The 24,432-nt window shown below is 45.4% G+C and overlaps 1 protein-coding gene across 6 annotated transcripts in view; it reads left to right on the top strand.

Annotated features, from left to right (window-relative positions):
- Positions 1-24,432, top strand: part of KAT2B (lysine acetyltransferase 2B) — a 942,804-nt gene that overhangs the window by 289,450 nt on the left and 628,922 nt on the right. For all 6 annotated transcript variants that reach the window (XM_069648872.1, XM_069648870.1, XM_069648875.1 and 3 more), the window contains exon 2: positions 20,436-20,562. In XM_069648872.1, coding sequence (XP_069504973.1) covers positions 20,436-20,562 — 127 coding nt within the window. The remainder of the gene's footprint in view (positions 1-20,435; positions 20,563-24,432) is intronic.

Raw genomic sequence — 24,432 nt, 5'->3', positions numbered from 1 at the left:
GGGGGTGGAGCAGGGGCATTTTACTTATTATTGTGCTACATTTTTGGAAGTTGGAAGTAAAAAATAAGTAATTCCCATTTGGAATGTTTAACTCTAATAGAGTTCTCTTTCTATAAGCCATACTTTTCTGAAAATAAGCATTCGTGTAGATTAATAGACATTTATACCTGAAAGTTCATTTCAGTCAGTCATAAAATGATAGCTCTTCTCTGTGGCACTCCTCTGCTAGCACCACTGAAGTGGTTTGCATGACTGTTGCACAAGGGCTGCACAGTGACTTCGGGTGGGCCCCTTCAGCCTAAGGGGCCCGCCCATAATACTGAAAAGGGGCTGTGAGTCGCAGTGGTGATGTCAGGTGGGACCACAAGCCAACGGAGCCCTCCCTAAATATAATATAAATACCACGGGTCGCAGCAGTGAGTGTAGGCGGTCCCCAGTTGCATAGGGAGCCACTTAGGACAATGAAAGAATGCAGGATGTGAGGTGGCCCCACGTGGTGGACGGGGCCACCCAGGAAGAAAAGGAGGGGGCCTGGCCTCACCCGTCATCTGTAGGGCAGGGCCCAGTTTAGCCAGTGTCATAAGGCGCAACCCTGCACATTGGACAGATTTAAAGGTACTGTGAAGAGGTGGCTGTCTGCAGCAGTCACCCCATTGTTACACATGTTTTATGTTGTGTATATGTTGTGAGTCTATGTATATATGTATGAGTAGTTACGTGTATACTGGATTAATGTTAAATGTTAAGTAGGGGAAATAAAGAATTGGGGTATTAGTGGAATGTTAAGTAGGGTAACTGTTAAGTAAGGATAGATAGGATATTATGTAGATGGCCATGGGTATTAATTGGGGGTAGAGGGCAGGCACCCTGGTGTGAGGTGTAGCATAGGGTGGCGGCCTGCCAAGGCCACCTTGCAAGATGGGACCTTCCACAGAGGCCATCCTCTTGCCTCACTCTCCATGTGGGTGGTACCTGAGTTTAGAAAGGGGATTGGGTGCGGCAAGCTCATCCTTAGGGTCCATAGGACCCCTTCAAGGAAGGGGGAATCCTAGGGTCTTTTAAGGGTATGTTTAATAAAGAGGGCGGGCGTCTCTATAATAACTCACTCTGTTGTCTGTGTCTGTTTATTATCAAGGAACTCAGAGTGTGGCACATCTCCTGTATTAGCCCTTCTATTTGCAGGTTGCTTAGTGCCCCACCAGAGCAGCTGGTCTGGGATGCTGTGGTGGTGTCGGTGGGTCTGTTCCTGGCCTGGAGTATTTATAATACTGTGCTCAATTGGGCTAGGGAAATTAAAAACAACTCTCATATTGAGTTTTGCTAGTCTAATAGAAACCCGGGAGCCATGTTCTGCAGTTTTCAGGACTACCTACACTACTACTACCAGTAACACGAATATTGTCTTCACTACATTGGCGACAAATGTGACAGGTCACTGTACTTGATGCCTTGAAATAGGAATCTGCTTCTTGTATTCATCTTGAGACAGTGATGTTGGATAGCGTGCAGCACAAATTACACATTTCTGAGAAAGCATTGCACTGTCAACTAGAAGGACTGGCACCTGTGAACCATTTAGCTTAATTGATAGGGACTAGTGTGCACATTTCATGGATATTTACAGGGAACATTGCAGATTCGCACACGCATTGTTGTGGGTGGTCCTCTGTACTGAGTTAGGAGTGCATTCTGGCAAATGGGTTGCTTTATGGTGGGGTCTATTTTTGTTCTCACTTGCAGCCTTCTCACAGCTGCCCACACTTGGTGCCATCAGGCACTTGCATTCAATGCAGACTAGCCCCCCAGCATCTGCTCACATACCCTTCCTGCAGCACTAGATGATCCACTATAGAATCTGGCACAGAGCAACACCAACAAACCCAGAGGATTATCAAGGGACATTACAGAGATTTGCTGGGAATGTTGGGTTTGGATATAATATTTGGGAGATTTACTGGGAACATTTGAGAGAGCATCGTAGAGAATGTCACGGTATAACAGTGTGATTTGGAGAAATCATGAGAGAGAGAGAGAGAGAGAGAGAGACGGAGAAACAGACGGCGATGGAGGGAGAATGGGAGAGAAAGAGCGAAATAGGGAGGGAGAGAATGGAAGGAAATCCTGGTAGGAAATACCCCATTTCATCTTCTCGAGCTTAAACATGGCACCTGTTGTTTATAGCCAAACAAAATTGCAACATTTTCAGGAAACCGTTGTGAGATTTGGGACATGAAATATTGGGAGTTGTTATTCTGAAACATGTACTATGTGGGGTCAGTGGGGTCCTCTGCACTGTTAGGCTGCGACCATCCCGTGACTTGAGGGGGGGCTTCTCTGTACTGAGTCGGTGGCATTGTGTGGTATGTAATTCTACTAGACCATTTGCCCAAGATGAGCTGAGTATATTGGTATGCTATGCTATGCGACATTTGTACTGCGCTCTTCACCACTCCAGTGGACTTGCTGTGCCTGAACGTTGTCCAAGAATAGATTGTATTGTGACCCTGCATGGGTGTAACTGGGGCTTTGTCTGAGAGTAAACAAGCGTGAAAGTAGAATCATATGGAATGGGAAATAGGGCACGCGAGATTAGGAAGACGAGATTAGGAAGAAAGGTCATAGGAAAGAGGGAGAGCAAAAAGAACGATATAGACACAAGAGGAGAGGGTGGTGGGACATGGTTGACGTTTTGTGGGTGCGTGTGTGATAACCGAAGCTATCAGTAATACGTGAAAAGAGGATTGTGGTATGTGCAGCACAATTTACTGTGATGACAAATTGTAGGCCAGTTACGCCTGGGTGCTGAGTATGTGTAGTCTAGTTGGGACCTCTGCACCCTGGGACATACAGCCCTTTTGGTAATGGCTCTGGATGGGGTTTGACTGTGTGTTTTTGTACGTATTGTCTTATGAGGGCATTTGTACTTAAGTGATGCAAGGTACATTCTGTAACATTTGGTATACGGTATATGGTTTCTGGTCTGTATTGTGTGAGGCAAAATACAGTTATAGAACTCTAGTCAGGTCGGCCCATGGATATTGAATATAGTGATGCACATTCCTTGACATGCAGTGTGTCTTAGGGTGGGTGCAAAATCTGATCTTAGTGAAGCAGAGTACCTCTTCTGACATTTAATAAGAGGATGCTGTCTGGTTTGTGGTACACATAGTCTTGTGGAGGCATAGTTATCAAGAGGGATGCCATGCATTTTGGAAAAAGATGTTCAGTGTAATTATCTGTGCTAGCATTAATTGTTTGCCCCAACATAGCACCCTTTTCTTCACGCACAAACACACTATGCACAGACTATGTGCAACAAATTTCTTCTGTATGGATGGATTTGAAATCCCTCCTCTACAATCAACTTTCATACCACCATCGGGTCTTCTTCACCCTAGCACCATCTCGACACAAATGCCTTTATGTCCTTAACACAGACTCCTAGAAACAGATCCACACACACAGTACCCAGTACTTCTGATCTTCATACATCAACACAGCAGCAAGGCTTTCTTGCATTTTTCCTCTCTGCCCACTACCTAACCCACCCCCTCTTTCAGATCCATAAGAGCCCTTGGAGACCAATTGGAAGCAGTGCATGGTATAAATCCCAGTCACATAACATAACACGTTCGGGGATGTAAAGTTCTCTCAGTACTGCTGTACCGAGGCAGGGTGCTTTCTGGAACTAGATACGATTATGTGGGCTTCTGTACTGTGACTACTAGATGTAGCTCTATGGTGGAATTTGAGCTCACTCTGGAAAATGTAATAAGGGGCATACATGTGTGTGATAGAGCCTATACTAAATGATGAAAAGTGATACCTGTAATGGCATCGTTAATGAGTGGGTTATAATGCATTCTGGGACATAGTCCTCTTCTGATATCAGTACTATGTGAAGCAGAATACATTCTTGGAAATTAAGTGATTTGACGCATCGGTAATGTGTAACTCTGAGTGCAGTGTAGGACATGCGTTACTTTTGAGCATCTAGAACATGTTTGAACCTCTGCACTGAATGAGCAGCAGAATAAGCAGAGTGCATTCTGGGACATTTAGTCCTTTGGTGTTTCTTTACTTTACAAAGGGGCAAAAATACTGCAATGTGTTTTGATTGCTTGGCCATATGATGTCAAGCGTGGATGTTATTGGAGTAACTTGGAATGTGAGGCAATAACTAACTCACAGAGACATATTTACATATGAGTGGCTACTGGATATTTGTTGCCTATACTGGACTCACAAGGCTGGACCACGGCATAGGCTGATTGCAGATGGGTGTATTTGGCTTCACCTGGGCAACAGATGTTAGCAGCACCTCACCATATGAAGCTTCATCTAGCATATAATGGCAGCACTTGTGCATGTAAGTCTATCCCTAGGTATATCATGTTTGTTTCTGGTCATATGAGACTTCAAGTGTTGTTAAATAAAGCAAAACCAGTTGGATTTGTCATTGCTTGTGATATTTAGAATGGGCATTTGGGTGGTTTGGTCCATCTAAAATCTATGGACAGCCATATTGCAGCTAAACTGCTTGCCATACCCCCTAAAACATCCCCCTATGCTCCTCTGGTCACACTTCTGATGGGTTCCCTCACCCAGCTTTCATCGTCTTGCTTTTAATACCATAGTCATTAGGAGCAAGAAAAAAGGCTCAACTGCTGATGTGTGCCACGTCTTTTATGAGGAAGGTGTCACCTTCAACTTTGAAGCATCTTGGTTCCTCACCTTCTTAAATGCAGAGTCCGATTCTGGGAATCTTTCAACCTAACCTAAAATCTCTTACATCAAACTGATAACTAAGAAAGCAGGTGCAAATTCTAAAGATCCAAACAATTACAGAGCAGTCATCAACAGTCGGTTATTGCACAACACATTAAAATAACATATATCTACTCTAATTTAATAATTAGCACCCCAGTCAATGATGTACAACTAAGTTCTGGTCTGCGCTAAGTATGAAATCTACCCTTTTCTCAATTTGGGAGCACCTCAAGAATAAAGCAGATACTGAACAGAGCACTTAGGTTCGTCCTTCTTGATCTTTCTACTGTAATGACATACTCAATTTTCATCAACTAGTTCTAGGTAGGGATCGAAGACGGGGCTTTGGATTGGGTCACATCCCTCCTCTGTGTCAAACTCCAAATCTTGTTTGCCCTGTTATTCACTGTTTTCCCCTGTTTCTTTAGGGATCCTCACTCTTGTGCAACACATATCTAAAAATTCCTATTTAATCTTCTGAAACGCCCATCTCAAACTATGCCAATGAAATTCAGCTGAACTGGAAACTGCTCAAGGCACCTGACAAAGTGAAGTTGACTTTACTGCTTAGTAACACAAAACTACCTGGAATTCTATGTTCCCAAAAGAGAGCTAATGAGCTGTAGCAACAGATCCCAAGCACAGTGTCTTTTCTGGCAAGCTGATCTCGATCTCTCTCCTGGTCGAACTGTTACAGTGACAAACCTGGTGTCATCTCTGACCTTTCCTCGTTCTCTCATCCTTCTACTGCCTCAAGAAGATGATGCACTTTTCCCTCTTCCTGGGTGACACCCCAATGCACCAAAAATGCAGACGACTACAGCAATAGCCCTCAAATGCATTGACTTTTCAAACAAGCACAGCAGCTAGATTACATCTCCGGCACAGCATTTTAGGCCCCATATCTCCAGCCTTTGTTTTGCCCTGGCTACTGGTGACATGGTGAATATCAGTTAGAACCTTCTGCGTAGCGCACTGCATGGTATTTTGCTGCAGTTCCTTAAGTCAAAATGGAATGGGCATTCTCACCATTCATAAAGATTTTATTGGGTGGTTCCTCTTTCTAGGTCTAGACTGTTAACTCTGAAACACTTTCCAAATTGGACTCACAGCTTAGCAGCACTTGTCTCATTCTGACAATAGCTTATTTCAGGGCAAAAATAAACATTTAAGCAAAAATTCCTTTAAGATGTAATTCATCACAAAAATATCATCATACCAAGCCATTTGTGTCTTTCTTGCTGTGTGCTGTTTGAAGGAGAGGTGTTTGTCGAAGTCGTACCCTAGGGACTTGGCGCAGGTGGCCAGCTGGGGTGTTAATCCCTCGAGGTTCATAGTAGAAAGCCAGATCTGGATGTCAGGATACTCAGTGTTATTGGTCAGCAGTAGGAATTCAGTCATGGACAGGGTGAGCATCAGGTAAGCACTGGACACCCATGAGTTAATCAATGGGAGAGAGGCCTTGAGTCCATGGATGTCTTCGATGGAGGATATTTTGAAGTAGAGCTGTGTGTCCTCATTGGTAGATGAGGATGCTGTGTCGAGCGAGAAGGGTTCAGGCGGGTTCCATGTAAAGATTGAAGATCATTGGGAGAGGATGGATCCTTCCGGGACTTTTGAGGTAAGGTGTATAGTTGGCGATCTGGAGGAACCCATTTGTACGAACTGGTGGTGTCACACGCTGAGAGTATTAGACCGATGACACGGATGCGGGATTGAGGTTTAATTGTAGATTTGTATATTAGTTTAAACAAAGTCATGTGAAGTTGGCCCAGAAGTCCAGTTCATGAGAAGGTTGTAGTTACTGCACAACAGCCCCTCTCCACTCCTCCCCCTTCCCCTTGGACTGTAAGATGTTGTCTGGCCTGATTAACCAATAACTCCCTCGTTGGCGGTGTTCCGCATAAGCAGGCAAGCCCTGCTTGAATAAACAATACTCTCCCTTGGTAGCGGTGTTCCGCATTAGCAGGCAAGCCCTTCTTCAATAAACAATACTCTCCCTCGGTGGGTGCGTTCCGCACTAGCAGGCATGCCCTGCGTGAATAAACAATAATCTCCCTCAATGGGCGTACTGCACTAGCAGAAAAGCCCTGCGTGAATAAACTATAATCTCCCTCGGTAGCGGTGTTCCACACTAGCAGGCAAGCCCTGCCCAAATGAACAATAATCATCCTCGGTGTCGGTGTTCCATTACTCGTCTTCTCCGCCTCCCTCTGCGGGTGAGCAGCACCGTCCTCCGCCTCCTGGGCCACAGCCTCGCCTGTTCCTCTTGGCTTTAGTAAGCCCAAATGAATGCTTCTCCAGCAGCGTCCTACTCACCTGCCTTCTCCAACTGCCTTTGCGTGCATTTCCCAGAGTGAGCCAGAGAGAGAGAGAGAGAGAAAAAAACAACTTTATTAGCCTCTCGCGCCTGGCACTCCACCGGGCTCCACTTCTCTCGATCTCCTGCCTTGCTGACACACCTCCTCCTCCCCTGACCCACAACCCTAAAGCCTTTCTTCTCCTGTGCTCCCTTTGTCCTGCTTTAACTTAGCTGCCTGCCGTCCGCATCCCTGCCCCTTTTCCACACTAGAGGCCCTTTTCCTGGAGCCAGCCTCAGTGAACACCACACATTTATTTTATTTATTGGACATTTGCATGGTATGACGCCTATACACAGGTGTTTCCAGGCGCCACAAGACAAGATGGGTGGGTGGACATGGGAAAGCATAAGAATACAAAAACAAAGAACGGTTGTATTGGCCTTGTGACAATCCTACTGTAAAGTGCATGACAAAGTGATAAGTGCAAGGGGTTGAGGGGTAGAGGGAGAAGTGCAGGGGTGGGGTGCCCCCACGGGCGGGGGCATGCAAGTACTAGTCAGGCCACGGTGGCAAGTGCCAAGGGAAAGAAGGGGGAGGGAAGGAAAGAGTGCAGTGGACAGGGAGGACTAAATTGGGATAGTCTGGGAAAGGGAGTCCAAGGGCAAGTGCTGGCAAAGGATGCTTTGGGTACTGGTGGGCTGGGGTGGTCGATCCCTGTATGACTGTGATGGAACCAGGCCCCAGTCACAGCAGCAGATGGACAGTTTAGCACTGGAGGGGGAGAGGGAAGGAAGAGGAGAAAAGGAAGGTCTTCATTGGTTTACAGAATTTAAGAAGGCTCTGCTTTGAGAAACGTTTGACCTGCAGAGAGTTGGAGCTAGAAGACCAAAAGTACTCTAACTGGGAGGTATTTCGGGAGGGAGACCTGGATGTAGAGAGGTCCCAGGCCCCAGACCACCTTGTGGATGATGCAACAGGTTCTGAATTTGATCCTTGCAGTCACCGCAAGTCAGTGGAGAGATTTTAGGGCTGGAGAGATACAGTCTCAGGGCTTGATGCCAAGGCTAAGTCTCTCAGGCCGATTCTGGATTAGTTGGAGGGGGCGAAGGGAGGAAAGAGGAAGGTTGAGGAAGAGCTATTGCAGTAGTGTGATTAGCAAGGTATGAATTGAAACACCTGAGGACGATCCTGCTGATCCCCATGCAGCGATGTAGATTGCCAGTGAGTGCCTGGTGGTCTACTGTGTAGAATGCTGCTGAGAGGTCAAGGAACCCAGGAGGCAAGGACGACCATCATCGAGAATTTTAAGGGCATCGTCGATCACCTTGATCCGTAGCCATTTCTGTGCTGCATCTGGGTCTGAAGCCAGATTAGTAGTACTAAAGAAAGTGATTGGCTCCAACGTGTTGGATGAGTTGCATGGCTACTGCTTTCTGAAAGATCTTACATAGAATGGGAAGATGGGTGATGGAGCATTAGTTGCTGAGGTCATGAGGGCTCAGTGTTGCTATCTTGAGATGGTTTGACCGGCCTTGAGGGTCGAGGGAAGGTGCCCTGAGATAGGGAGCTGTTAATCATTGTCCGGTAAGGCAGTACTTCAATCAGAAGGGTCTTAAATATGGAGGCAGGGAGGATTTCATCCGTGTATGATGTGGCCTTGAGGTATGCTAGTGTGGCAGTGAGGTCTTCCATACTGAGTGTCTTGAAAGTTGTCCAGATATTTGTGGCTTAGCGAGATGGAATCTGTAATGTGCTATCAGTTGTGGCGTTGGTGTCTATATGTTGGAAGCTCATGCTGATCTTGTTGATGAAGAAAGAGTTGATGGTGGTGGATTTTTTGATGAAGTATGGTACGGATGGGACAGGCAGAGGGTTGATGCAGTGCTTGATGGCTTTAGGAGGGCTCTGCCTTCATTGTTGGCCTTGGCTATGATGTTTTGGTAGTAGTTGGCCTTGGCAGTGGTGATCAGTCGTCTGCGTGAAGCTGGGCAAGGTTGCATGTGCTGCAGGCCTTTCGCCAAGTCTTTTGTTTTCTGATGGATTGTTGAAGTTGAGTTCTTGAGTGTACCAGGGTGTGGTAGATTAAGGCGTGAGGATGTGTTGTTTCACTGGTACGTGGTGGTTGATGTTGGTTGTGAGGGTGGCGTTGAGTTGTTGGAGAAGCGAATCACAGTCCTGGTTCATCAGAGGAAGATCAGCACATGTGAAGTGGAGTTCGGCGATATGTTCAGTGAGAGCCTCTTACGCAAGAGCCTCCACATTGTATTGTCCAAGTCTGTGAAGCCTTCGATGAAAGAGGTGTTGGGCTTGGGTGGTCTGTAGATGAGGTGAAAAATGACTGTGTGCATTGGAGAGAGCGGGAATTGGCAGGAAAGATTTTCGAAAGAGCCAGCGGTGGTGATGTCCAATTGGGTGCATGTGCATGATGCATTGTGAATGATGGCGAGGCGTCCACCGATCTTGTTTGCAAATAAGATAGTACAAATGTCATCCTAAAGTGTAACCTAATGCTACTGTATTTAGGCAAACACACCTCTTTTTCTCCACACATTTCCACAACATTGATTTCATTAATATTTTCCCACTACTCAAAATAATACATGCTTATTCTTGGGGTATAAAATTCAACCTCTTCCTTAAGACAATTTGTGAGTTGTGCCTCAGTTTTCCTTAAGCTTTCGGGAACTGCAAAAAATTGTTTAGGTAGTTGCACATGTTTGGTAGAATTTGTAAACAGTGTGGATGTAATGTTAATATGAATAATAGCAAATGTGAAAACTATCAGCTTCACAGTACATTACCTCATCAAACAGGCCCACGTTGTCCATGAAAATTGGCCCACGTGCAAACCAAGGGACAGCCCTTTCGGCATCTCTCTTTTGCACTGTTGGCCAGAAGGAGCATGTCACGCATAGGGTCGAAGCATTGGCACATTGCTAGAGATTGAAAATTAAAACCCCACACTGCTGTTGCACACACACTCTACAGGATCAAAAAGCAGGAAGCCATCGAATAAAGACCTGATTCCTGAAGTAATGGGCACCAATAACTAGTGCATGTAGCAGCGTCATCTTCCAACGCACCTAATTGGCGGACCGGTGTATGCAGGCACACAATATACAGCTTAACTCTTCACTTATAAGTTGACCTACCTCTTACCTGTCTCCAAACCCTGCTCTCCTGAGATCGGGATCACCCTGGGGTACTTTGATAGGAAGAAGGTAAGGGTAGGGAAGATCAAGAGTTTAGGGCAGGTAGATTCCCCAAATACCCCTAAAGAGAAAACACAAGGTTAGAGTAACTGGAGCACAAGAGAGGCGGACAAAAGACATGCTGATGTATGGTTCTTTTTAGTTGTTAAAAGCTTTCTTTTATACTTTTCCAGTACACCAGCAGGGTTTTGTGAGTTTTTATTTTTTACAAAAGGGGCTAGGTCTTTCTAGGTAGACCTAGAAAATATATACAAAGTCTTTGTATTAGAAACATATTTTAAAAATACCTTACTTGCAAGACAACCTGGTCTGCTGCTATCTTGATCTTCTTCTGTCTTCCTGCCCTCCTCTGTGATCACTTTTGGGGCATGATGATGGCAGCAGATGGCAGCAGCAGGCAGCTACAGTGCAGCAGTGACAGGCAGCAGGGCAACATTATGGGGGACCACCAAGTCTTTAAATGAGCTGGGCTGCATATGTCAGATGCAGCCCAGCACTCAGAGGCAGCGTGGGGGGCCCCACACTATTCACTCACTTGGGTCATGCCTGCGAGGTGTGACCCAGGGAGTTCTGGTGGGCCATATTTTTTACATTTCGCCCAAGGAGGGATAAAACACATTCAAGGCGCTCCCCATCTCTGGGGAGCACCAATAAGTTAGAATACCTCAGCAAAACAAAAGCAGCGAGGGGCAGCAAAATATTCAAAGCACCTCCCTAACAAGGGGAGCGCCAGCATAGAGGCCCGGGCTGAAGTCTCCGGCTCTGAGTGGAGCGCCTCTCACCCTGTTGAAGGGTTTCTCTCTAACTGTCCCCAGTTCTCCGCTCGCGCCAGCAATATTTTGTTCTTTTTTGAGTAAAGGGACCCTTGCGTGCACACGCACAAGGGTCCCTTACCATAATATTTTTTTATACTTCCTGATCCCCGGTGTGGTTCTCGCTCCGTGGATCAGATTTTCTTTTTTCATTGTTGGGATTCACGGCGCAGCTGTGTCAGGGACCCGATTTTCCCTTTTTTCCATTTCAGGATCCCCGGTGCTGCTTCACGTGTCGGGGATCCTTTCTTTTATTCCCCAGTCGGGGTTACACATAGCTTATTATATAACGGGTGGAAAAGTAAAAAAGTGCATCAGAGCTTTCGTTTGCATTTTTGTTCAGATTTACTACCCCATTTTCAGATGACAGTGCAAGACATAAAATATTCAATCAGAACCGGTTTATGCCCACCGTTCTATCGTACCACAGAGCCTTTTCAGATGGTCTTCCATTCTTTTCAATGCTTTGGTAATGAATGCCATGAAATTGTCCTGCGGTTTGGTTGCTTAAAAGTTTCCCCTTTATGCCCCATGCCTTATTCGTTCAGATGTAATTTGATTTGAAGATTGTCAAATGAACTAGGTAGACCAATGAGGGCCACCTCTTTTAACTAATTTAGAGGTTTTATGTTGTGCATGATTAAGCAGTAGATTGATAATGACGGCTTTGGTAAAGGCAAGTTATTACATCTCTAGAAACATCCTTACAAATGCAGGGGCCTGACCTTGATATTTCCCATATAGGTGAAGGGTATAAATTGGGCACAAACTGTGGAAGGCTTAAGATGAAGTGAATTCCTGCCTTTCTAAAGTAGTCTGCAAGACCCCATATTCCAGCTCAATGATAAGAAACATAGTAGTTTTGATATAGAGCTAGATAACTGGTCCTTCAGGGTACTCAAAATCCACTGACCATTAACATTGTTGAATATTTCTTAGGACGGTTGAGCACCAGGGTCGAGTACCAAGTGGACGAGTCTCTTCTGAAATGTTTTTGTGCCCTAATTGCACTGTCTGCATCTTACCCGCAGTGTACCAGGTTAATCCCAATTACTCGGAAGTCAATCTATGGTAGTCTTCCATTACTGTGGTCTTGTGTGGTGGGCTCTGGAGCAGCTGTGATTTGAATGTGTACTGAGAATGTGCATGCCCGGGTTATTGGCCTGCTTCTACAGAGGATCGGTCAATGAGACTTTTAAGGAGTTAGCACGAAAAAAGCTATCTATGAGGCTTACAACCAGTCCGTATGTCATGATACTCCACATCAGACTCCCCAATGGTCACACTGCAACTTTCTGGATGAGGTTTTTGGTTAAGCAATTCAGTAATGCACAGGATTTGTAAATGTGTTTTGTTATAGCATTGATAATGGTCAGAATTCTGTATCGAGTGTGTGTATATTTGGAATTTATAAGCGTGAACACAAGAGTCTTGCAGGTTTGGTCGCCCAAGATCCGGGGTTGAGATAGAGAAGCATTGCAAAGAGCTTGACAAACTAAACATATTATTCATAACATAATTGTTTCATGGCCTTCTGATGGTGGGGTATAGAGCTGGAAAAGGCCAAAACTCAGAATGAGGTCTGTGAGATAAACACAGCTGCCGGCATCTGTCTAGGTGGCACCCTCCAGATCATAAGTCAGGTAGAGAGCGACAAGCTCAGCTCCCTAGGTTTTAAGCTGAACAGCTTCAGAAACAAGCACCATACTGACCACTACAGGTTCCTTGTAGGGATAGTGGAGTATAGCTGGCATTCCATTTAAAGTATGGTGCCATAGAAAGAATGCAATACATCTGAGGAAATGGTAAGGACAATGCAACATTAGTCTTCAGATTGACACAGTCTTTATGGGCTCATGTTATGTACATTCATCACAGAAAGATCAGACGTGAGGGGTGGGGGTGGAGAGACAGCTGCATTGGCGCCTAGTGCCGGCGGTATCCATGTTTATTGTGGACAAAACACCTCTATCTCCTCTGCTGGGCCAGTGACAGAGGAGTTACCTAATGCTGATCACCAAGGATGCAATGCAAATTGTTGTCTTTCTATAGTTTGGGGATGGCCGACACTCAGCTCATTTATATTCATGAATGTCCCTGATTATCCATTTTCATGAGTGTATATTCCCACTGTCCTTCTTATTTATAAACCACATGGCACACACCCCTCCACTCACTCACTGATCTTCACCGTCTTCTGGATTCCTTTCCATCAGATGACCCTATAGCTCTGATGAGTGGGTTGCAAAACATCTCATCAGCACCATGAACTTGAGTTTCTCCCATCTGAAAACTCTCAAACCTCCCTCCACTACCTTCCCACTGAAACGCAAGGAAATTCTCTTGAACATGGACCCCTTTATTCCTTCTAACCTCAGGAGTGACAGCGTGCCATCTGATCATCCCTTTATCCACTTCCTATCTCGGATCCCCCACTTAACTCCTTCCATCTTACCTCTTCCCAACCCCAATCATAAGTGTAAACCAGACATTATGCCTCTCCCTCCTCGCGTGACGGACTTCAGATCCTCTAGCTCTGTCTCCAGGGCTACGCTTTCAAACTGGCCTTTCACGACTTCAATCTATCTTTTCGCTCATTTTTCAAGAACCACTAATCCTCACACTCCAATCTTCACCCTCTACCCTTCACCCACAACCCTGGATTACTACTGAGATCTATCAGCTCAACATCACTGTAGCTTTACATAGTGTTTGTAAATCTCTCACCCCTCCACTTCTCACACCATACAAGAAAGTCCTCCTCAAATTCACCTCAAAGTTGGACAGTGTTTGCCTTACTGCGGAAAACTGATTACCAGTCCATGCTAATGACCCCAGTTTTTGCCTTTCATGACCGGCTTCTAGCAATGACACTCTTGTCAGTCATTTTTCTGAAGCTGAGCTTCAATCTGTTTTCATTGGTTGGTGCATGAGCCCCCATGGCTTCCATGTGTTTGTGTCTCGTTTCCTTTTGGTCTTTTAACAGTTCGTTCCTCTTTATTTATATTTATAAGTTTGCCTACCCTTTAGACAGACAAAGTTGTCCTGATCTCAAAGAGTCCCCCCACATGCCTGTGACAATTTGTTTTATCTAGCTGTCTTATCCAGCAATCGGGGGAAATTCTCTCTGGGTCTGGTTGCTTCTGGTGCAGTTCCGTTCCTGGGATAATTGTGATGTGCCCTTTGAGTGAGGCTCACACAAGGGACTATTCTGAGGTGCTGTCAAGACCTGGAGTTCATGCACACAGTGCATTATTTCTGCTGGTGCATGTTCCAATGTGTTATGAAGACGCCGGGGAAGACAGGTAAAATCAATTATAAGGTTTATTGAGCTCATTGATAAGGAAAAGACCCCCAGCAATGCAGAGACTCCCTTCCTCCTTGTAACTTCTCCGACTGACATAAAATAGAACACAAACAATAACACAGCTATCATAGTTCTATGACATCACATAGAACACAGTGCATATCTAGGCCATCTGTCATTAGGGAAAGCATCATAACACATCTTCCCTTTTTTTTTTTAAATCAATTCACCAATTTATTTACATAACGGAGTCATTTACACAAACACCTCCCTCATGACCCCTCCTCACTGTGGCAATCCTCTCTTTATTCCACACTTGCCCTCCAGTCACACGCACAGCTCCTTTCATGACAGCAACGACTCTGACCGGATCAGAATAAAGGGAATCACCCTTCTGCTTCACCACACCTTTCTTTATCCTGACCCAATCCCCACACTCCACATGCAATTCTTTCCTTCCTCTCTACCTATTCTCACGCATGACCCACTCTGTCTTCTTTTCCACTAGTGACTTTCTTACTTCATCAATAATCACATCCGTCTCTCTGCTCCTGCAGAGCCATGGCGGACATGCTAAGGAATATGGCTTTCGGCCCCTCATAAGTTCAAAAGGACACAATCCTGTCGTGGAATGTGGGACCATCCTTAGAGCCCACACCCTACTTTGTATAGTGGCTAGCTTATCAAAACCAGACTCTTCCCCCATACGAACGCTTTCCATCACACATCTATTCATCCTTTCAACCACTCCGTTGGTCTCTGGATGATATAAGGAGGTTTTTATGTGACCAATACCACATTTCCTCAAATAGTTTGCAAAACTTCCACCTACAAACTGGGGACCGTTATCTGTTAACACGCTTTCAGGCAGACCCTCATTCGCAAATATTTCTTGCAATACTTTAATCATACTTTCTCCCGTGATATCCCGCACAATCTTAAAATCCACCCACCTGGAGAACAAATCCGCAACCAAAACTATGAACTTCCCCCGCCCATAGCCTAAATCTACCGGGCCTAATATGTCCATGGCTAGATCACACCATATTCTCGATGGGAGACCAACATCCACCAACGGCTGTTTCTTAGCCACAATTCCCTTCCCATTCTTGATACACAACTGACAATCAACTAAACATTTTTCAATTTCCTTATCAAAACCCGGCCACCAGTAATCTGCCCTCAACACTCCGTTGGTTTTGGTAATCCCAATGTGGCCTTCATGTGTTAAATGTATCACTTTTTTCCGTAAGCCAACAGGCACCACTGCCCTACCCCACCTGAACAAAATGTCATTTGCAACAGATAATCCGTCTTTCTTCTCCCAATGTGGCTTCACCCCTTCTGCCAGTTCCAACTTGCTAGGCCAAGATGTGGACACCACATACGGAATTACTCTGTTGATTGCTTCATCTCTTTTTATCTCATCCAGGCACTCTTGCTTGGAGACAATTCCATCGGTATTCACGAACACTAATTCCATCTCTTCATCATCTACAACATCTGGAGCAATTACTCTCACCCTGGATAAACTATCAGCTAGTACATTGTCCTTTCCAGGTATGCCATCCATCCTAAAACAATGGGTCTGCATCCTGGTGACCCAGCCAGCTACTCTACGTGAAACTTTGTCCAGGCCCTTATTTTCAAAAATAGCTTTCAGGGGTTTGTGATCTGGTCGGATCACAAACTCCGCACCCCACACAAAATTCCTGAAACGCTCGCCAGCCCAAAAACATGCCAGAGCCTCCTTTTCTAGAACAGAATATCTCAACTCTGCTCCCTTAAGACCTCTTGAGGCATGAGCTATTACCTCCTCTGATCCGTCCTCCTGCTTTTGGGACAATAGAGCACATAGTCCACTTTCACTAGCGTCAACTGTAATGATTGATGGTTTCCTTGTATCAAAACACCCTAGAGGATGAGCCATATTAATCTCTTCCTTTATTCTGGTAAATTCCAGGTCGCACTTCTGATTCCATACAAAATCGGCACCTTTCCTTAAAATTTTTCTGATCTCCTGCACTTTGTCCGCATAATTCTCTACAAACTTTTGGTCAAATTCAAACATACCAAGAAAGGAACGAAGTTCACTCTTACTGCTCGGTTTCTCAATGTTCTTTATAGAATTCATCATGTCCTCCTTGGGTCTGATACCATCACTCGATACCTCATGACCTAGATAATACACTTTTGTTACGGCAAACTTACACTTCTCTTCTCTCAAAGTAATGCCCCTCTCTTCGAATATCTTCAGCACCCTGCCCAGATTCCTGTCATGCTCTTCCAACGTCGCTCCACTTATCAACACATCATCTTGAAAACAGAACACACCCTTCAAACCCCTCAGAAGACGATCCATTATTTTCTGAAATACTGATGAGGCTGACGCCAAACCAAAAGGCATCCTTTTAAATTGAAACACTCCTTCATGCGTCACAAAAGCCGTGACCTTCCTACATGCCTCCTCCAATTCCACCTGGTGATAAGCGGATGTCATATCAAGCTTCGAAAAGTATTTTCCCCCCACCCACCATGGTTAACATTTCGCCCATGTTGGGTAGCGGGTGCCTGTCCACTAAAACACACTTGTTTAACTCGCGCATGTCTACACATAGTCTCAAATCTCCAGAACTCTTCTTGACAATCACAACTGGGGAGACCCACTCAACCCCCCCCGCTCTCTCGATCACACCCGACCTCAACAGCTTCTCCAACTCTTTCTTCACACTATCTCGCAGGGCAAAAGGTACCGGTCTGAGCTTTGCCACCACAGGTGTACTCCCCCTTCTTAGGATTATTTGATGTTGAAAACCCTTCACCTTCCCCAACTTTTTATCAAATACCCCACCATACCCTGAAGTATATTTGCTGGAAAATGGGGACGCCTCCGACACTTGCAACACCTGTTCTGGGTGATTGGGATCAAGTCTGATGGCAAGATTCTTTTGTTCTCTCCATCCCAATAATGATTTGCCCTTCTTAGTAACATACAGCTTGCCCTCACATCTGCGGCCTTTAAACTTGAAGGTACTCCACACATATCCCAGTAACTCAATCTTATCTTGGTTATAACCACCGGGATTGATGTCTGGTTCCGACAATGTAGATACCACACCTTTCATCTCAGTCTCAAACGCACCCCTAGACAGCAGAGTGATTTTTGATCCAGAGTCAGCCATTATAGATACTTTACAACCATTCACTGTTAACACAGCATGTGGACGTTCACAATCATCTGACTTCCCACCATTTGCAACCACATTTACAGTTCTTCGTTCACCCTGCGCCTCTATAAGACGGTTTGCGGTAGCTGGTGAGTGACGTCGCCCGGCTCCTCTTCGCTTTCACGGATACAGGCCAATCGATCGTTTCACTTCGTCTTTCAAACAGGACACACTTATGCGACTGCAGATGAACCTGGTTGGGGCGCGGGCACACACTTACTTGAGAGATGCAGATGGCTTCAAAGATGATCCAACGGCCGCTCGACGCTGTGAGAAAGCGGAGCAGCCTGCTGAGCGATGAATCAGGCTCGCCGCGTAGTCCGTGGTACCGGAGTGGAAACTTCCTCACAACAGGCCGCTCGACGCCGGGATGAGGCGGAGCAGCCCGCGAAGGCACGGGTGAGGATCGCCGCTCACCCTGGAGAGATGCACACTTCTTCTCGCCCGAAACGGTCGCTGCAGCTCCAACGGAGGGAATATCAGGATGCTGCTGCTGCGTTCTTCAGGCCACTCGACGCCAGGCAGTGGCGGAGCAGCCCGCGGAGGTCGGCACAGGGGCAGCCGTATTAGCCGCGGTGGGGCCGCTTTTCTCAGCTCAGGCCAACGCTTCAACGCCGGGGCAAAGCGGAGCGCACCAACGATGATGTTGCTGGGGGTCTCCTGCCTTCCGTGTCTTCAGCACCATCCCATCCTCGTCGCCATTGTTATGAAGACGCCGGGGAAGACAGGTAAGATCAATTATAAGGTTTATTGAGATAATTGATAAGGAAAAGACCCCCAGCAATGCAGAGGCTCCCTTCCTCCTTGTAACTTCTCCAACTGACATAACATAGAACACAAACAATAACACAGCTATCATAGTTCTATGACATCACATAGAACACAATGCACCATGTTCTAAACCTGCTGTGACTCTCTTAGAAGTTAGAGAAAAGGCTCATGCTAGTGTCTTCCATGTGGTTCACAGCAGCATTTCTAACAATGCAGCCCCCTTCCCCACCACCTGCAAAGGTGCTCCAATTATCATTGAGACTGACAAGGGTTTCACTGGATCTCATTAGCATCACCACAAGTCTCATCTGTCCTGGGGTGTAAAAGATAGGTCTGTGCACTGGCTTAAGACATGCAGCACTGATGCTAAAGGACCATAACAGCATTCTGTGTCAGGGCAATAGGGCCACAAATAAGCACCTCCTCTTGCTTTGAGAAGCCAAACTTGAGACTCCGAGGCTTTTTAGTCCCTGCAATCTTTGCTGATTTCCTGCTTGCCACCAATAGGATAACAAAGGAAGAAAAAGTTTTAAAAAAGGGATGGAAATCCTTGAGTTTATGCTTTTCTACACGCTGGCCTGAGGCCGCTGAACTTTACCACTGCAAAAGCGACAGTTAGTCCAGCCCCACTTCTAATGTGGGGTTCTCGCTCCAAATGCAATGCAACGTTAGATGTTTTTGTCCTCACTGAGCTTTTTGGGTGAGGGGTAGCTTGAATGTCTGGGGGCAACTGGCATGCGGTCGACTCAGTGCATGCTCACTATGCTCGCATTTTCCACCATATAGCTTCAGACAAACCTTATACAAATCAGTAAAATCCTCTTCCAAAGGAGCAGTATATTCCTACTTGCTAGGCCTTGCCCTCCATGCACGTGACAGCAAATACCAGCAGACGCACACGCTTTGATCATATTAAGCCTTGTCAGTCACTAACAATCCTTTTCACCGAGTTTTTAATAGACTTGTCCTTGGACATGTTGGTTGCCCCATTCAGTGAATAGGCTGAGGTGGGCATGAGCAATTGTGTGGTTGCTGTTTGAATTAAAGAGATGTGAATACACACATAGCCACCAGGGATTAAAAAGATGTGAATACACATATAGCCACCAGGGATTAAAAAGATGTGAATACACATATAGCCACCAGGGAGCCTTATCGCTTCAATATTGCATGTGTGGCAATCGGGTTCAAGTGGTTACATCACATGGTACCGTTATCAATGTAATCAAACACATGACCTCTAGTTTTCAAGGGGATCTTTGTGTTACTTTTGCATGCAGGCATAGAGTTATTTAGTGCATTTCTGCGTGGAGCTATCAAGTTGCATAGTTCATTAATCAGTCAAATCACGCTGTAGTTCTTCACTGTGTTGGCATGTATTTTGTGCTGAAAAGCACATCTTAGAACTTTTACTAAATAGTTTGTCAGTTTCAATAATTGCTATACTCTTACATTTTACGGGACAGGACTGATAAAGTACAGTGCAGTCTGTGCTCCTGTGTTGCATCGCTGGCCCCACATGTCCATGTCAATGTTCGGCTGTCACCTCGAGACTGGATAATTCAATGCTAGGCTTTGATGTCAGTCCCGTTTTTTTCCGTTTTAGAGCAAGGACACTGTGAATCATCAGTAAAAGTGAAAAAAATGGATTCCCCCCCATTTTTTACCTATGTTTCCCATAGTTTCCATGGGATCATATTTTTTTTTTTAAAAAGCACTTTTTTGTCAATTAGACTGACCGAATTTGATCGACTATGGCAATGTCCTTTTTTATTATCTCTTTCCCCTTTTTGGGACCCACCTACCACTATGTACAACCTGATTTCCCACTCCTACCCACTCGCCTGACCTTCATATTATTTAGAAAAACGGTTTAGCCTTGTACTCATTCACCTGTGCTGAGGATATTTCTCAGACTAAAGATATTTTAAATGTGAATCACGTTATCATGTACATGCATGTCTCGGTTTTGTAAATAGTGTGTTGTGAAGCTCTGTTTATTGCATTCACATATGTTTCTTATTTTATTTCAGGCTGAAGAATCCTGTAAATGCAATGGCTGGAAGAACCCCAACCCTCCTTCGACACCTCCCCGGGTGGATCTGCAGCAGATCGTCATCAGTCTCACAGAGCCATGTCGCAGCTGTAGTCATGCACTAGGTGAGTCAGGTGTTTATGGCCCCTATGTGTTGGCTCCTGGGATAGCGAGTTTTTGCTGCAGGAGATTTCAGCGCAGTACAATTCATCATAGTTTTTTTACGGAGTTTGCCTCAACTATATGTGGCGGCTGGGTTTAGGCTAATAATGAATGTAGGGGGGGGGTTAAGGATGGGGGTTGCAGAGGGTCTCCCCGGCTTATATTTGTTCAAAATATACCAGTAAAAAAATGTGATGAAAAGCTGTCTAGCAGATCACATAGAACCTTGGCTTCTTATGTAACAAGGTTGCCCTTTGTATTTTAAATTTGTCAACTTGAATTTGTGTTTGCCCCATAAAGAATTTGCAAGATGAAGGGCTGGTCCCCACTTGGCCTTATTACGTGAGCTGTTTGCCTCTGCTGTCTGAACAAATACACTTCTAATATTTTACATCAACAGCTAAGGCACTAAGCTTGCAACTTAAACAGCCAGCTACGAAGGCCCATAAATTGCTTTTCATCCCTGTGCCGTCCGGCATGGCATCATCAGTAGTGTTAAAACACACATGCAAGCCCCACTTACCTGTGGCCATAAACGATATCAAACAAAATGGTATAAACCCTAATAATCTGCTTTTTACTGGTCAAAAAAGTAGGACTCTACTGCTCCCGAGTACAATGCATACATATGTGATTGTGAGGCGATGTGTACGAAGGCATGCACTGTTTAACATCTATTTCTTGCTGCCAGCTATTGTGTGGCACCAAATCCCAGTACTAGTTTACCGTACATGCCCTTAAAAGACAGTATCAACATCCATATAAACATGCTAGTTATAACTGATGTAAGGAAGATATGATTGGGAGAAGATCATATGGCAACATTTGAGTAGCATTCATGCCTCACCATTTACTGGAGGATAACAGAAGCCCCTACTCTATTTAGTGCTTGCTTGCAAATTTGACACATAATAGAGATTAAATTCCAAGTATACTGCAAGCTCTGCAATCAATCAAATGCCACAGTTGTAAAATGTGGAACTATCACAGGCAGATGAATAAGCATGCTTAGGGAATGGCTGTTGCAGCGGTTCTATGTGATAGTTCAGCATATTGAAGAACAAACACAAAAAAAGACGGATTTACTTGTGTCGTTTTTGTGCGGCCCTCAATATGCCAAATTATCAAATTGCATGATCCCCAAACCAGTCCCCCTTCCCCCCCACTTCCTTCCCTCCCCCATCGGTGAGTTTTCTGTCATTCGGGGGTTTTACCCCCCAATCTCCCTTTCCCACACTCTCTGCCCCCTTCTACACCAAAAGCCTTTCTCCCATCCCACCTACCACCACACACACACTTACAGATATTGTAACATGCACACGCGTGCAGTTAACCGCGGCCCTCCCCAAATCTTAAACTCACACTCGGACACAGACACACACAGATCCGCCCAGACACACACACAGCACTCACAAAAACATCACAAATACCCGGGCCCCATCAACTTCTCTCTTCCGCCTCTGCCGTGTCTGTCAGCGCCTGCATGTACTTGTGTGTGTTGCAGGGGCTGACAGTTCAGTTTAGAAAGACTGCTCAGAGCGGTCTCGGAGCAGTCTTTCTAAAGACTGGTCTTTCTAAATCGGTCTTTGAAGAAATCGATGTGTCAAAATCGATTCCTTCACTTAGTTGCGTTTCAGCATTGCAGTGTGAAAAGTTTGTAGATTCCTCGACATATTATGTTTTGAGTGTCCAACCCTGTTACAAACTCTCCATTCAGCATTTAATTCTTACTTCTCCATTTCTTGCGCGCCCCCCAGTGAGAGAGGATAAATGAGAGTTATGGAAAGCAAGCAAGAAACACCAAGAGAAAGACTAATCACATGTGAAGAGGGACACGTTCTGAAATATAGATGATGCATTACAGCTGGTAGATAACTGAGAGATTGTGACTGACTGAAAGATTGTGAGTGAGAGACTTATTATCAGCAAGACAAGGGACTATGACGAGGGACTAGAATGAAGGATTAGGGATGTGGGATGAGGACGAGGACATGGGACTTCTTAGCCCACACACGAGTAAATAAAAGAAACCAATGGATGCTTGTGATTCAGTCTCAGCCTCAGTCTTAGTGCTGCTTCCTCTTCCTAGTTCCTCGTCCCTGCTTACCCTTTCTAGTCCCTGTTCCTCTTTCTTGTCATCATCCTTGCCACTCTTCCTAATGCCTCTTTCTTCTAGTCCCTCCATATCGTCCTGCTATATGGAACGTTATTTGCAGTAGTGCAAACTTTGCCCCAGTGCAAAAATATATTGAAGCAATCTATTTTTTGCAGTAAGGCAATTCTTGCCCATTGGTAATCATTTGCGAAATTGCACTTGCACCAGCGCAAGATTCTGTAATACGATAGTACCAAGTTGTAGCAAGGATAGCAGAACGGTTGGCAAAGCCAAGGCCCACGTTTAGTGCTCTATTCACCTCTTTTCAAGAGAAAATTAAAGGCCCATGTTTGTGTGAGGGAGTAGTCTTGCTCCTTCCCCCGACCCCTTCAAAAACTTCCATCCCTGGCGATGAAGCTGCAGAGTGCAAGGTCAGAAGGTTGTTTACTCCATAACTTGTTTAGGACAGAAGTGTAATATTTAAGGAATAAGCCCCGAGCATTGGGGGCATTACCGCTTCAGGTACTACCCCGGGGCCAGTTTCAGGCCAGAGCGTAGCGAGGGCCTTAACGCAGGCCCCAAGGCATAACCGCTCCGGCGTTTCGCAAGAGACAACAAAATAAATGCCCGCCAAGGAAGGGGGAAGGGAGTCCGTTCTCCCTTTCCATGGCAGACATTAAAAATAGTTTTCTAAAAAAGTAAACAAACAAAATGGCCACCATGGAAAGGGAGAAGGGACTACATGTAGTCCCTTCTCCTGAAGAAAACAGGGGAAAAATGTAAGCAGGAAAAATGGCCACCATGAAAAGGAAGAAGGGACTACACATAGTCCCTTCTTCCTTTCCCTGGCGGCATGTTGCAGATCGGGAGAGGGTGCGTTGGGGACAGAATTGTTTTCAGCGCGTACGCTCCCGAAAAGGATTCAAGAAGAAGGTAAGTGGGAGGATGGGGTAAGGAAGGAAAGGAAATCTGTGGATGGGGGAGGGATGGAAGCGAGCACATACCTGGCTCCCTGCCGGGGAAGATGGCGACCACCAGCCCTGCGGAGGCTTGGAGTGACAGGATTATGCCCCCGTTCCGAGCTCCTCATTGGCTGGGAGGCTGCCAAACAGCCCCTCCAACCTTGCCGGGTACTAATAGAAAGTGAGGCTGTGCTGCATTCATAGTAGGACTGTCTCACTCAGGTTGCATTGCATACTTTAAATGAGTGACAGTTTGGCAAGTAGTGTCAGAGTGGTGTCTCTTGTGTTCATCGCCATCAATGTCTTGTATATAACTGATATCATGACACCAGTACATTGTCAATTTCAGATTTAGACCAAAATATCTAACTTCATAAAGGTCCTTCCTGGTTGTACTTTAACTTCCATCCGTCCTTTGTCAGACTGGCCCATTATGTTTGGGATCACTCCAGAGAAGTTGCAGGTGTAATCGTGCACTTAAAAATGCATTACTGTATGGGGGAGCATGTGTCCCTGGGCACAGTAATCTAATCTAATGTAGCACCTGACAACTGTCTGGTTTGGTCTTGGTCTGTGTGCTCATCCACTTTTGTTCTTAAATTCAGGTCCTGATTGAGCTCCTCCTTTCCACTACCTCGTGTCTTTCAGGCCAGTTGTCATTGTCGTTCTTACTGCTTGATATTTTCTTATTCATTTTCCTTAGCTGATGTTGCTCCGGGAGATGATGTTATTTTGGCCAGAGACAACACCCTTGCACTGTTTATTTCAGTGATACC

This window comes from Ambystoma mexicanum, chromosome 2q (assembly GCF_040938575.1).
Source record: "Ambystoma mexicanum isolate Mex_15411 chromosome 2q, UKY_AmexF1_1, whole genome shotgun sequence".
Taxonomy (NCBI): domain Eukaryota; kingdom Metazoa; phylum Chordata; class Amphibia; order Caudata; family Ambystomatidae; genus Ambystoma; species Ambystoma mexicanum.
The sequence above is the reverse complement of the archived record's forward strand: the minus strand, read 5'-3'. Positions and strand labels throughout refer to the sequence as shown.